General features: G+C 30.9%; 1 protein-coding gene across 1 annotated transcript in view; it reads right to left on the bottom strand.

Annotated features, from left to right (window-relative positions):
- Positions 1-6,538: 6,538 nt before the first annotated feature.
- Positions 6,539-15,777, bottom strand: part of DMAP1 (DNA methyltransferase 1 associated protein 1) — a 35,517-nt gene continuing 26,278 nt past the window's right edge. Inside the window, exons 7-9 of the mRNA XM_075359989.1 lie at positions 13,548-13,689; positions 11,769-11,923; positions 6,539-6,901 (exon numbers count right to left, since the gene is read on the bottom strand). Of these exons, the coding sequence (XP_075216104.1) occupies positions 6,779-6,901; positions 11,769-11,923; positions 13,548-13,689 (420 nt within the window). The 3' untranslated portion in view covers positions 6,539-6,778. The remainder of the gene's footprint in view (positions 6,902-11,768; positions 11,924-13,547; positions 13,690-15,777) is intronic.

Raw genomic sequence — 15,777 nt, 5'->3', positions numbered from 1 at the left:
CTATGGGTTGTCTGGCCGTCAAATGTATATGGTATACCGAGGTGTCTTTGAAAGCATGATCTCTTATGCAGGCCTGTTTAGGTGCACAGGCTGGATATCAATAGAGCACTTCTTCAAAATTTAAGGAGCAGTTCAGAGCCTTAATTGTATGCACTGGTGTTTTTAAAACAACCTCCTATGAGGCTACCACTGTATTGGGAAAGGCTCTCCCAATCGATTTAGTGGTAAAAGTTTGGACAGCCATAAGGAGATTGTGAAAAGGCTGTTAGGCTGACGAATTTGGGATGCAGTTTCAGGCCAGGCCAGTACCGGAACGAAATGGTGATCACAATGCACCGGATCTAAATTTTGTTTAGTTGCCCATCTCCCGCCTGCAGAAGAGACTACAGAGCCTCGCAATGGAAGCATGGCAGCTAGAATAGGACACCAAGACTAAGGGAAGATCCCTGTACAAGTTTATATGTGATCTGGGGGGATGGTATGCCTCAAGTTCGTTTTTAAGGGCAACTGGTGCCCAGGTGTTCACCAACCATGTTAATTTGAATAAATATCTGTTTCGGTTCTGCCTGGCAGCTGAGCTGTGCGTCTGTGGGGAGGTCTAGTAAAATGTATACCTTTTGTTTGACTGCCCTGCTCTTCGGGGGGGGGGGGGGGGCAGAGATCAGGCCACCCTGGAACTTAGAGGTCAAGAGGAAAATTGGCCACTCACAAAAAGGCAAATCAATATGGTGAAACACATTGTTGGACCTAGGAGTTCCTTGATGGTTCTTTTGTTCAACCGACATCAGTAGTTTACTTGAGAGAAAGACTGCACTGCTGTGGGAAGCTAACCTAGAGATGTTTGGCTGACCACCAGCTAATTAAGACTCCAAGCGCTTTAATATGGTGAACAGGACTTGCTGATATTCAGCAACCTAGGCGTGGCAGCGAATTGCTGTCTAGACGATACAAATGTCAATTTATATATCTTTAGTAATTATGGGGTGCGCCTACCCATTTTAGGAAGATAAATGACAAGTGAGCAGTTAGGACACGTAAGCCACTGGTGTATGGCACCATGCTTAGGCTGCTCATGCTGTTAAGTAAGCTCTGGGAGCTATTTCGGACACTGGTCGCCACACTATTTTGAGACTCAGTAGTCGTTTGTGGCACAGACATTTGGTCTTATGCTTTAGGGCGACTGAATGGGATGGTGGTGGGAGAAATGCCAAGCAAACCAATAGTACAAGTTAATTTTGTGCTGCTTTAAATTATAAATCTTACTTTTTTTGCATCCCATGCTAACTTGATGCTGGCTGGACTCAAGAAGTACTTAATTAATGGCTATTATTTAGTAGCTAAAACTTGGAATTTTCATCTACTAGTTTAATATATATTATAAATGGGAGGATGACAGACAACTTTTGTGAAAGACAAAGTTAAATTTTTATAAAAAAAAGACGTGTCAGAGGCACAGCACCCTTATGTGTATTACATAAGGGTGTAGTTCCTATTCATAGATCAAATGTATAGAACTAATGACTCATTATCATCCAGCCAGCCTTGGGTAAGGTTTTTGAGTCCCTTGTGCTAGATTATATTGGTTTCCATTGTGGTAGTGCCATGAAACAAGAACAGCGTGGTTTCATTGGTGTAGATCCATCATTACTAACCTTGTTCTTTATGAACACTATATTCATTCCTCTTTCAGAGAAGGTAAGCAGATTGATAGTGTTTACATTGACTTCTCTAAGACATTTGACACAGTCAGCCATGCACATCTTGCTAAGTTAAAGGCTTATGGCACTTTAGACAGTTTTCTTCTGTGGTTTCATTCCTATCTTGTTAACTGAACTCTCATTGTTAAATTTCTTGGTGCTTTTTAAGTATTTTTGTTGCAACATCCGGTCTTCCTCAAGGCATGGGACCTTTCTTATTTACCATCTTTGAATGATATTGTGAACTACGTTAATGTTGAGTGCCTGTTGTTTGCTGACGACATCAAGATTACATTTCTGTTTTCTCTGTTGGTGATTGCCATTCGCTCTAGCACTGTTTTACTAAAGTTGATGATTGGTTTGCACTGAATTGTACGAGGGTTCTATTTAACTACACACTTGATGGATCTACACTAAGACGAGAATCATCCATCCATGACTTGGGATTACTCTTTTGCAGAATCTTAACCCTGTAGATCACATTGATGATATTACTAGCAAGGCTGCTTGAGCTCTGGTCTTCTTATCAGAACGTTCAAAATGGGTCTGAGTGGAGGCTATAAGGATTTTTTATACTGCTCTTGTCAGATCAGTTCTGGAGTTTGGGAGTGCTTGGTCACCTCAACATGGACACATCCGGCGTCTCCAGAGGATACAGGATAAACTTTTACGTGTTGTTGAAGTCAGGGTTGACTTCGATTACCAGTCCGTGCCACTCAATGCCATGGAGGAGGTCTTGGGGTTGGAACCATTGCTTAGAAGACAAACATGATGTTATATTTCTCCACAAAGTTCTTGTCTGCAAAGTGGACTGTCCTGAACTGCTTAAGCCACTTGATTTCAGAATTCCAACCCATACTCAGCCGTGTTATGTGTTGTACCAGTTAATGAGCTTCATAGTACTATTACCCACGACTTCACAAGCTTGAAAACTTGGTTTCTCCGCTCCATGACTTCTATGATAGTGGTCTACCACCTAAAAAAATATTTAATTCCTTGTAATGTGTTATTGTGTCCTGTTCTCTTTGTGGATTTATTTTTTTCTGATTTATTGACTGTATCTCATCCTTGTTTTGTTGTGCACTTGCTTTTCCTATTACTATCATTGTTGCATTGTATCTTTTATGAATTGGCATATGCTGTTGATAAATATATATAGATATAAATACAGTCTTTATTTAATGTGTTGCTGCATTAACAATTTAAATTTAGGCTTTGTAGGTTAAAAACCTGTTTTGAATTGTGGCACATTTAAACATTTTTTTGTTTGATAAGCTTCTAAATACTTTTTAATAAAGAGCTTAGCAAACTGCACTGTAGCAAAAGAATGTAATTATTTAATTAACTTACTGTATTTTTCATTAATTCCAGTAAGTGCTTCTGCAGATATTTGTTGCTCCTTCAAACAGATGTTTATAAAATAATATATTTCTTTTACTTCATTAACTGAGATATAGTAAACATACATTTTTGTAGTTTTTAGTATTTAAAATTATTTTTTATAAAACTGTTTTGAAGAAGCAGTTATCACTGCAAAGTACAGAGTTTATGAAAAGAAACAATAAATAAAAACAATTAATTTTAACGATAAATTTGTTTTGCTTATCTATTATGTTGCAGCAGTTATATTTGTTATACAGTCCTAAATATTTTGTTTAAGTTCATCAAGTGTATGTGGGTTGTTTGAGTACAAATTATCTTTCAAAAAGCCCCACAAATAAAAATTGGGAGGACTCAGGTCCAGTGAATGAGGAGGCCATAGACCATGAGAAATTATCTGGTCATTGAAGAAATTGCATACTACTGTTCGCCGTGTGTGTTGTTGCTCCGTCTTGTTGTAGCCAGCAATCATGTTCATCACAATGTAGCAAAGCTATAAACTGCATCATTATTTCTTGATACCGTTCAGCTGTGATGGTCTCTGAAAAAAGGATAGGCCCAACACAATTCCCAGATGAGATACACCACACCACAGTTTTTTGTGAATGTAATGGCGGTTCATGGAACACATGTGGGTTTTCTGAAGACCATATTCTGTCATTTTGACTGTTAACATATCTGCTAAGATGAAACCAAGCTTCATCGCTGAAAAAAACCTTGTCTAGAACAGATATGTCATTTCAAATGAAATTTCTAAACCACCGACAATACTGCATTAGTTTCTTCTTAACTTACATTAATCCAGTACGGATGTAATTTTAGAAATTTAGTAGCCTTATGAACACTTCTATAAGGTACCCCAACCTGTTAGAAAATGAAGTGTTTTATTTATTGTCTGCAGACTGTCGTCAGTTAAAACATTTAGATGGTTGGTATGCTTATGGTCATGCACACTACCTGTATCCCAAAAACGATTAAATAAACGACATATAATGGATTTGTTTGGCACATTAGCATTTGAAAAAGCATTTAAAAAATCTTTTGATACTTTGTGTATGATTTCAATTAGGAGTAACTTACAACAATAAAAACGCATTGTTCTTGTGTAACAGACATTGCTGCTCGGACTAAACAAACCGCGTGGTGCAGTTAGCCCATTTTTTCCCGTAGGTGTGATCTAGCAGTGCATCTACACAATATTCTGTCACACAAAAAATTACCCTAATTAAAATAACTTTTACAAATTGAACTGTCATTCCTACAAAATTTGGGTTACATGACTTTACAATCACTGTATAAAACCACATAAGAACCTTTAATAAATATGTATACTTTACCAATGCCTGTAATTAAAATAATTACAATGAAACAGTTATATATGTGATGCAGCAGTACAATGTGTGAGGTTATATATATTTTTTAAATTATGACATTAATTAGTAAATTGTTTACAAATACAAATATTTATGAAAAAGTTGTAAAAAACAGTTTAAACAACTAAACTAAGTTCAACACCAGGAGTTATATTGTAAAAGAGTTCTTATAAATAAAATTATGGAATTTTCTATTTTTTTATGGAATTTTTCTATCTATAAAATTTTCTTGAAAGCTGTACCTGTTTTTAGGTAGATTAAGAATGTCCTTGGAGTAAGAAGGTTCTTGGTACTCAATATAAAGCAGAAGCTGTCTGCTCCTCTAGTAGTCTACTTATGGCAAAGTAATATACTCATACAGTAACTTTTAAATGGATTTCAACACTGTATTTCTGTTTTGCTTATGGTGAATAGTTATAAACACATTATGAGTCCCTAACCATTACTTATAAACGCAGCAAACAATGTAAAAACAGTTAAAACTAAATTAAGTGTCATACAGAACTATACATGTTATTAACATTATATTTATACATTGAATATACATATATATATATATATATATATATATATATATATATATATATATATATATATATATATATAATTATATTAGTTGCAACGGGGACTTTGTTTTCTAAAGAAAAACTTTAATTTAATGTCTTAAGTATTTGCCTTATCTCAGCCCTAATGTCTAAGCCTTAATTTTTAATGTAAGTACTTTCATGGGATTTTGTATCCTCAGTTATGATGGAAATAATTCTGTTATTGCATAATTAAAATTTTAAAATAAATATACTAAAATAATGTAAACTGCATATTAATTTATATGAGTGCAGATAGTTATCTGTTGCAGTTTTTATAAGACTGTCTCCCTCAAACCCTGTCTGATGGTCAAAACGGATATTTCTTTTGAAATCTGAAAACCAAAATTTTTCATGATCACAATACTTACTTTACTTTGTACAAGGAAGTAAAAAACAAAAATAGTAATAATAAAATAAACAAAAGATCCTTTTAAAACTAGATTTCTTGAACATTAAAGAAATTACAAAAATAATAAATTAGGTTTATCTTATTTGACAGACTGTATAACAAACAATATACATTCTATTTCTGATATTAACACAAATTTAGGTGAAATTTATTAAGGTAACATAAAATTAGAAAAATATTGGATATATAAATACAAACAAAATTTCAATTTGATAAACCATCAGGTATTGTTTGAGGGAGACAGTCTTATACAAAACTGCAGCAGATAGCAGCACTTGAAATTAATATGCAATTTCCATTTGGTATTTATTTTTACATTTTTATTATGCAATAATGGAATTATTTGACCTGAAGGATGTGGGATTCCACGAAAGTACTTTCATGAAAAGTTAAGGTAGATATGTCTTAATCTCAATATTTGGTACTAGGTGGTTTATTTTAATAGAATTTAAATATATATAAGTGTGTGTTTGTTTTAAATTTATGTATTGTATACAGTATTTATAGTTTTCAAGCACTTATATATTAATTGAAACCTCATTCACATGAACTATCCTGCTTCATGGACAATCACTTTTTGTTCCTTGCTCATTATATTTTGGTACATATGAATTATTAGTAATTGAAACATGAATGCAAAGTATTTCAAACATTCAATGTGCAACAAATAAAAATAAAAATTCAGAAAAACTAACAGATTTAATGAAGTTAAAAACGAGTAAATTTTAGCCACATCATCACCTAAAATACAATCAAATCTTAGTTTAAATCAATGATACAGGATAATGTATGTAATTGTGGAGATTGTGCATCTAGTATTAGGACTCCTAGTATGAACACGTGACACTGTATCAGTATTAGGTCCCTATTTACCAATATTTCTAAATGACAGTAAATAATGTGGAGAAAAAATGGATAAATTATAAGATGTGAAAACTGTATGCAAAATTTAGTATTTCATACTACAATAAATACAAGATATTAATCATTTTATCAAAATTGTACATACAATTTTTTAAATTTTGCAGAATATTTATAAAATTACTAGTTTTTGGTAGTAATAAGACTACTCTTTAGCTAGTTAAACTAATATGGTAGAACATGCATTAACTTTATTAAAAATCCAAACACAGAAACAAGTTTATAATATTGTTATAATTAAATGATATTTAAGCCTAAAAGTCAATACAGGTTTCAAATTATATATTAACTGAAACCTATATGTACATACAGTGGATTAACTTATTTCATCCAGTTTAGTCAAAGTAATGTTGAACCCACAATGAACAGAATAACATTGAAATATAAAATATGATGGACTTCTGGAAAATGTCAGTTGGATGGTGCTCCAGGTGATCCTACAACATCAATTATTTCAGATCCAGAGCTTTTCTGCTTAGACAGATCTGATTCTGAGCTACTTTCTCCAAATAAAGAGTGCGGTATAGTAAGTGTCTGAAATAAAAAAAAAAATTTAACTATCTAATTACAATCCATCCCCACAGATTTCTGATTCTTATTGCTATAAGTAAATTTAAACAAAGTATGTAATGCTAGAGAGATGTACAAAGATTAAAACAAAGGTGGGTGGATGTTTAATCCTTTGATAGCATCCACTATCAAATATGTCATTATATCTGTAGCCTGGAGGTAAAGGACACCATTTACATTTTTGTCAAAAATGGGTTTATAAGTGAATCACAAAATTTTTTGCACTTTTTCCTATGGTATACATAACTATCTGCAGTTGTGAATAATAAAAGAGATATCTACTTTTAAAATGACTTCAAGTACAAATTTTATTGTGATAAACAACACCAAGTACAGATATTGTATACCTCTTAGACAATTTTGTAGCTTGGAGGTAAAGGATACCATCTACATTTTAACAATTTTACAGTAGAGCAGTTTGAAATTTTGAAATTCGCTTTTTTAATTTCCTTTGCTCATAATCATCCTTCCATTATAACCTGTCTACTAAAATATTTTATTAAGAAATTAAGCCTCTGTATGTGCGAAATTAAGTGTTACCAAAAAATTACTGAATTACAATGGAATGAAATTTTTAAGACTTGCTAAGATTCAAGAAAAAGGGTTACAATTTAAAAACACAATTCATTGCGTCCTGCATTGTCATAAGAGCAAAGGAAAAATGTAGAGGTATGGAAGGTACAAAACCAAAAAAAAATTTTTTCATTATAAACATAAATTATGTAAAAATAAGGGTACATAATGTGATGTTTTTCAACGCACTAGCTATATCTAATTTCTTTTTCCTGTTTAGCCTATGGGAATTACCATTCAGGTATTACTTAAGAGGATGAATGATGATATGTATGAGTGTAGTCTTGTACAGTCACAGTTTGACCATTCTTGAGATGTGTAGTTAATTGAAACCTAACCACCAAAGGACACTGGTATCCATGATCTAGTGTTCAAATCTGTATAAAAGTAACTGTACTAACACTAGCTATATCTAATGCAGTTGTAGTTAACACAATAAAAAAAGACAAGAACCTGAAGGATTACAGAAAGAGGCAAAAGAGGACGGCATACACCTGTTACAAAAACACCTGAAGAATAATTAAAAATATTGTTCAACACATAAATGTTATCCCAAAATATGTTAGCTACTATTCATGCTTGAAAATTAAGTAACAGTTTTTAAGTCCCGATTTAAATCTAGAGAAATTGTAATCATTGTATCAAAAATTCTGTGCTGAAAGTAAATTAGGTAAAAGAAACTGACTTTATATAGATATATTCAACAAAAAATTCAATTTGTCATTTAAGCAGCAAAAACAGATACCTGTGATTCACATATAGTAAAAATTAAAGGATAAATTAACTTCAGATGGTAAAAAATCTCTTCAATGTAATTATGAATTGTACCTTAAGTAATCATAGAAATGGTATGAACAAACAAGTAATGATACTAAAGATGCAAAGAATATCCAAACAGTGAAAGTGTTGACAGCTGATTTACAAAAATATTTACCAACACCAAACTGTTAACAAACACTGAAATTTTCTACTGCAGGAAGTTGTAGATGTTTAATTTCAAAATTTATGATTCCAATGATCGACTTCATTCTGTATAATGTGGGATGAAACTAAGGCAGGATGTGGTAGGAATGAAATAGCTTCTTGCATTCTAAAATGGACTGAATAAAATATTCCCAATTCAGAAATTGAAGAAATAGTATTAGGGTCAGACAATTGCTATGCCAGAATAAAAATTTGGCTATTGTTATGTGATTTTTTCTACATTTTACACCGATATCCATAAAGTGTATCAGTCATAAATTCTTGTTAAAAGGCCATATGCAAATGGAAGCGGACAATGTCCATGGACTGATAGAACAAAACAAGAAGAAAATAATGAATTTATTACAGACATTGACACCTCGGGATTGGCAGCAGCTGGTTTGCTATTGTTCAATAAAGTATATTTGCAATGTGGAATTACATGATTGCAAGGATTTTAAATCACTGTATGGTAAGACATCTGCATTTATTTTCAAGAAAGTTTTTAATAAAGCGGCCAATGCTCCTGTCACAATTTGTTCACATTAAAGTTCAGCAAGAAACTATTGGTGAACTATTTTATAAATATGAAACTGATGTTGATAAAGAATTTCTTTCAGTTAATTTATGAAGAAATTTGAGAAAGAATGACGTCAAGTTTCCAGATGTACTTGATGTCATTAGAGTTGATCCAAAACTGATATCACTATTAAAATACAAACACCTGTTAACTCTACTTAAGTATTTATCATCAGAGTGTCATCTGTTTTATTGAAACATGTAAACTACAGCGAAGTAAATAATTTCTCTGTAGAAGAAAGTGGTGAAGACTAGAGAAAATAATTATTTTTAATCAAAGATTTAGTTCAGATTAATTTTATTAATAAATTATATTTTAATATGTTCTAGATTTTCTACTATTTAATCACTTTTTATTAATAATTTTGAATTTTTTATTGTACAGCAGATAAATTAGTAGTGAAGAAATGATTGATTATATTTTTTTAGTTCTTTGTACATTTTTTTTTGAGAGTTCATAACAATAATATGTTGTATTACACTTTATTGCATGAACAAAATAATTTTATAATAATTAGTCTTTTTATTACTTTTTTTCTTTTCATTGTAACAGTGTTACAATATTATACAATCAATGTTATTGCACAATTTATTTGTCTCTTGGATGAAACAATCAGGAGGTTGTGTTGCACTAATATTATCTTTTATGAATGGTATTTTTTAATAAAATATTTTTTTTTGCAAAATAAAATGTAATTTTCTTCAGACTTACTGCTTTTATTTCACAAATGACTGGTCATTTGTGAAAGTAACCATCACAAAAATGGAGATGGTGTCCTTTACCTCCAGGCTACAGATATGTACTCGCACTTTGTATGCTAATTACAGTATCAGATACAGGTGTGATATAAAAATCTGATGGTGTTTGAACAGAAACAGCAGTTTAATTTTACTAAACACATTTTTAAATTTATTTTTCTGATACAATATGTATATGTAATTTCTGAATTACACATAAGATATGAAAAAAACTTTAAATTAAAAAAATTACATCATTCAAATGCCATTCATTTTTCACTAGGCATTCTAGCCTTTCACTGAAGCTCACAAAAACTCTTTCCAATGACACTTGCATGATGGCAATGATTTCCTGGTTTACAACCTCCCTAAGTATCCAAATTACAGAGTTTATTCACTCTGGAGAGTAAGGGTTAAGAAATTCCCACAGAAAAAAATTACATATACTAAAGTCCACAGGTTAAGCTGGCCAAGCAATGTCACCATGGTGAGAGATTAAACTCTGGGAAATTTCTTTTCAAATAACCCATTGTAATAGAAGCTATGTGGGCAGTTACCCCACTTACTATTACCAGACTTGATTGTAAGAAATGTATCTACTTTGCTACTTTGAAGATCAGACAACAGGAAATTTTGAAGCATGGTGAGGTAAGGGGGATGACTAGTTTCTATTGCTTGCTTAATGTGGTTGATTTTTCTATTGTCCTGGTTGACCTTGGTTTTCCAATTGGCTTACATTTTAAGCTGAATCTGTAGCTAAGTTCTGTACTCATAACAAGCTGGTGTTATGGGATGTAACAAGACCTCTTAAATCTATAGTGAAGGAGAGACTAGTGCTGACAGTAAAGCAAACTTATAATTTTTGATAAGTGATTATGACAACATGCAATTCTCACTTGACCACATTTCCATCACTACTAAAATAATGCTTGTGGGCAGTCGGCCCACTTCTTTACCCTTCCATTCATTAATTTCACTGTCAGCTGAGTGCTAATGAAAACCATCAAATTTTTATGCTGCAACCTGTTCAAAATACAGATAATCAAAATAAATTGGGACTTACTAATTTTCAATCAGAACATCAGATTTATATTGAGTTTAGATTTAAACTTTCATCTGTTCAAAAGGTGGACAAAGGAATGAAAACAAATGAGTTTGACTGATCAAGCAGTTATTTTTAATAAATAATTTTCAGCAAAATGTGATAAAAAATGTTAATTTTTGAAAAAAATTCTTAAAAAACAGTACTCTGGGCTAAAGATAATCCTCACCTTTTATAAGAACAGTGAAAAAGTAACACAGGTGTGAAATGCTATAAAAAAGGATTGTAGGGACATAGTTTTTTTAAAATAACAATGGCTGTAAGGTTACTGTAACTTCGAAATGATTCAGTGACATGATTTGGACATATCACAATGATGAACTGAACAGTTAAGCAGGTGATGAATAACACCATATGAGTTTGGCAGAACAAAGGTGTAGTGTGAGAATATCAATTACTGCCAATGATCTTTTAGGAAATTGCTCATTGTCTCAAAATGGTGAAACAATTTACCCTGGAAGATAACCAAATCTTTTGAAATGTGATTTTCTTTTTTATAGGAATAAAAAAAAAATGTTTTCTCATTATCCTCATAGCATTAACATATTGAAAGCTAGGATTTGTTAAAAGACAAGTGATCTCTAACGCGACATCAATTCTAATGAGATATAGAAGAGAATTACGTACAGCAATTCATATTCATAAATGATAAAATGCACGCACTCATTAATGGCCACTATCTAGATGACTTTTATGCTTAATGAATGGCATAGTAATAATGTTTCAATAGCTATTTATAGTTAAAGAAAAGTTTAATTATATATTTATTAAATCACCATTATATAAATAAATCCTTTATTATAATCAATTATAAACTAAAACATTAGCTAATAAAATCTAATTTATAAAAAATATAACAAAAAAACTGTTTTTCACCTTTCCTGGATTGAAAGCTTCATACTGATGCCGTAAAGTCTGTAGATCAAATTCATAATTTGATAGAGCCATTTTAAGTTCATATAAAAGCACCATATCACTTCGTAATTCATTAAAATGCAAACAAATATCTTCAGTTGGCATTGGGTTCAATTCTAAATTAGAAAAAAATCAAAAGATTTAATGACTAATTAATTAATTTTTTTGTAATTTAATTATTTAGATAAAAAGACGGCAACTGCTATTTCATATTCCACACCTAAGATCTGTAATAAAAATACTTCTATTCAAAAATAAAATAGGAAGATAATATTTTAAGTTATTATTTTATATCTATTTTAGTTTATGGAATAGTTTATCAATAATTTTTTTACAAAAAAAAACTAATTTACTTTAAATATATATGAAATAAAAATAAATTAATCATTGTAGGAAATCATGTTAGCTTCGCTTTTGTCTATGATTGATAATAACGATATTAATTTATAAATAACATTTTTTGCAAGAATAAATCATACCAAATATTTATATAAAACAATTTTAATAATTTCAAAATGTATTCAATTGTTTGAAGTTAGAGCCGCTGTACTCACACAGCACCAGCTAATGTAACTTGTTATTTTTTCTATTATTATTTTTACTTCCTTCTATGAAGTAAAGAAAGTATTATGATCGTGAAAAATTTTGGTTTTCAGATTACAATGGAAATATCCATTTTGACTGGTTTCAGCATGATGTCTGTAAACATGTATATATCTTGCATAACTCAAAAATGATTAGCTGTAGGATGTTGAAATTTTGGATTTAGGACTGTTGTCACATCTAGTTGTGCACCTCCCCCTTTTGATTGCAATTGACTGAACCAAAAGTGTCCAAAAAAGCCCAAAATCACACAAAATTTGAATTTTGGACTAACTGTAGTAAGCCCTCATTGAGAGTTTTTCAATGATATAAGTGGTACTTATTTTCATTGGTTCGGACTTATAGCCAAAGAAAATTTTAATTAATGAAATATTTGGATCATACAAGGGGAAGGCACATTGGTTCGAATCAGATTTCATCTCCTTTTTTTTTAACCTTTTTTTTAATTTAAATATATTGACTTATTAATAATTATTAAACTCTGATTGTAAAAAAAGAATTATGATAAATAATAATAATTTCAATAAATAAAAAAATCAGAAGTTAATGAAATAAAATTTTCATATGGTGTTCCATCAGTTTTTTTAATTAGATTACAAATATTATTACACATATGTATTATGTGGTCAAAAAGGTTGTTGAATTTGAATTTTGTCTATTCATTAAGAATACTGATGAGCTCTTTTTATTGTATGTATAGAACATCAAAGTTATCATTGTTGGTTGATGTGCGATTTGTGTGTCAAGACTGTTGAGAATATTGACTCTATGTCGCAATGGAGGACTTCTAAAATGTTCCTGTATCTTTGTCTGGAACTGCATCCTTCGTTACTAATGAACACTGCACTCAGTGCATAATGAAAAAGTTAATTATAAAAAAACAGAAAAAAATGCTGAAGAACTCATTCAAAAAATAAAAACAAAAAACTATGTGAGCATCTTGATTCTTAAACAATAATTGCTAAAATCAGAATTGGAAAATTGATAAAATGATAATTATAATAATGTTAATTAATTCGTTTTTGGTTTTGCTCTTTACAATGTTATTAATTAAGAACTTCTATTTAATGTTACTTATGTTTTATAAAATTATTAAATAAATATAAAGAAATATTTAAAAAAATAAAAGATACAAACCAATATTTAGCTCTTGGAGGCTCTGTTCAATGTTTTTAATTTTTTTCAGTCCAACACTGGATGGTAATTTCATTCGCTGTGATCTCACTGTAACTCCACTACTCTTTAAGTCAGGGAATTTAATACCAGCAAGTTCTAAGGCCTGAAAAAAAAAATCATAAAAGAAACAATAATTTCATTAGGAAGCAAAAGTAGACTAATGCCAGTAGTAGATTAATGCTAGTTGTGACTTTTATGTAAAGGATCTTTTTAATTATGGAAAAATGTATACTGAAGTAATATAGGGAACCCCACAGCTGAAGCAATCATTTAAAAAGAGGCTTTATATGTGACTTGTAAATTGATAAGAAAACTATATGAAGATGAACAAAGTTGATATATTAAACCGTCAACCTGCAATGTTTTGGGAACAATGTAGTCTGTATATAATGATACTTTCTCATGAAAAAACCAGCATTTCATAAAGTTAATGCTTACTAATCATTCCATATACTTAATTATTCTTCTTGCCAGGTTTTTCTTTTAGTTCTGTTTAATTTTCTGATTAATAATGCTTGAAAAGAAAAGTGATGGTTATTTTATTGTATAACGTTTTTGGAAGTCTCCAGATATCTAGTTTAGCTTTCTTGACTTACAGTCTCAAGGCAACTGCGCCCATTGTCCATTTCATTAGTGTACTTGTAGCTTGTTACACCCATGGATCTCTAGAACAGGATATGTTGTTAATTAGAATCTAACAATAGAATGGTGATTAGGTACAGAATTAAGGAGTAGGTAGTGTTAAAATATAACTGGTTTGACCAGGCCTCAAACTATCAACTTCCCATATAGGAAGGCAAGTACTTAACCATGAAACACTTGTTGTGAGATATATACAGATTTCAAATTCCATTTATAAGCAAATCATACACAACAGATTTTTAGATTATAGTCACACACCATTAACCATGGTAGAAAAGAATTGCAGTTGTTTTAGCTGCTTCATACGTGAAATAACAAAACATAATTTCCATCTTAAGAAGTGAATTAGTTCAGAATGTTGTTGCTGCTATGAAGGAAGAGAAAGCAAACACAGAAAAAATTAAACAAATCTTGGGAGTAAGTCTTTATTTAACATCATTTCTATTGTAACAGTACAGATTTAATACTATTTTAAGAAAATTATAACTACAAGAAGAATTACAACCACAATTGTGTGTAGAGCTGGTAATGAGATGGTGGAACTATAATGGTGTATTTGGTCATTATAACCCTGACAATATGACATGGGTTATGTAATTTAAAATTTACCATCTTTATATGAGAACTATAACAACTGTCATGGTGAAAAGAAGGACTGCATAAGAAAGATCCTATGGTGCATTTTGTAGGGAAAAAAAGAAAAAACTATACAAAATATTTGTAATATTTCTGGTAAGAAGTTGCTTATATGTTATGATTATTATCCATTGCCTTATTTGTATTTTATGCCCAAGTTGTGGTTGCATCACTGCTTCAGTATTTTTGTTTATAACGTTTTGGTGAGCAACACACTATGAAACTGCAAGAAATTTTCTTTCTTTTTCTGTTTAGCCTTTGGAACCACCGTATGGTATTACTTCAGAGGATGATATGTATGAATGTAAATGAAGTGTCTTTACAGTCTCAGGTTGACCATTCCTGAGATGTGTGGTTAATTGAAACTCAACCACCAAAGAACACCGGTAACCAAGATCTTATATTCAAATCCATATAAAATTGCCTTTACTAGGATTTGAACCTTAGAACTCTTGACTTTTAAATCACATGATTTGCAGTGATGAGTTCACTAGTAAACCAACTCGATGGTGTTAAAATTAAAATAGGCAAATGAAATATAACTTCTCTAACTGAAAATCAAAATAAAAAGATTGATAATTAAATAAAATGAATAGCAACCATAAAAAAATTATTTCAAACCAGCAAAGTGAGCTGGAAGTTCTTAAAAAGAAATATAATATTAACTGTTTTTAGATTAGAGGAATTAAAGGATTAAAACTCTGATGGATATGTAATAAGGGATTTATGTGTCAATGTACTGGGTTGAAGATATTAAAGATAATGACAAATTTAACTCACAGCTTGGAAAGGAATACTGTGAAAACCTAACAGTTAACAGTATTATAAACCATCAACTATAATCTGAACCTAGAATCTTCCAGATGAAGGTAAAGATGGTATGACTCGTATCACAAATTCATTATTTATAACT

The sequence above is a fragment of the Lycorma delicatula genome, chromosome 3 (assembly GCF_047948215.1).
Source record: "Lycorma delicatula isolate Av1 chromosome 3, ASM4794821v1, whole genome shotgun sequence".
Taxonomy (NCBI): domain Eukaryota; kingdom Metazoa; phylum Arthropoda; class Insecta; order Hemiptera; family Fulgoridae; genus Lycorma; species Lycorma delicatula.
This window is presented reverse-complemented; position numbering and strand designations above follow the sequence as displayed.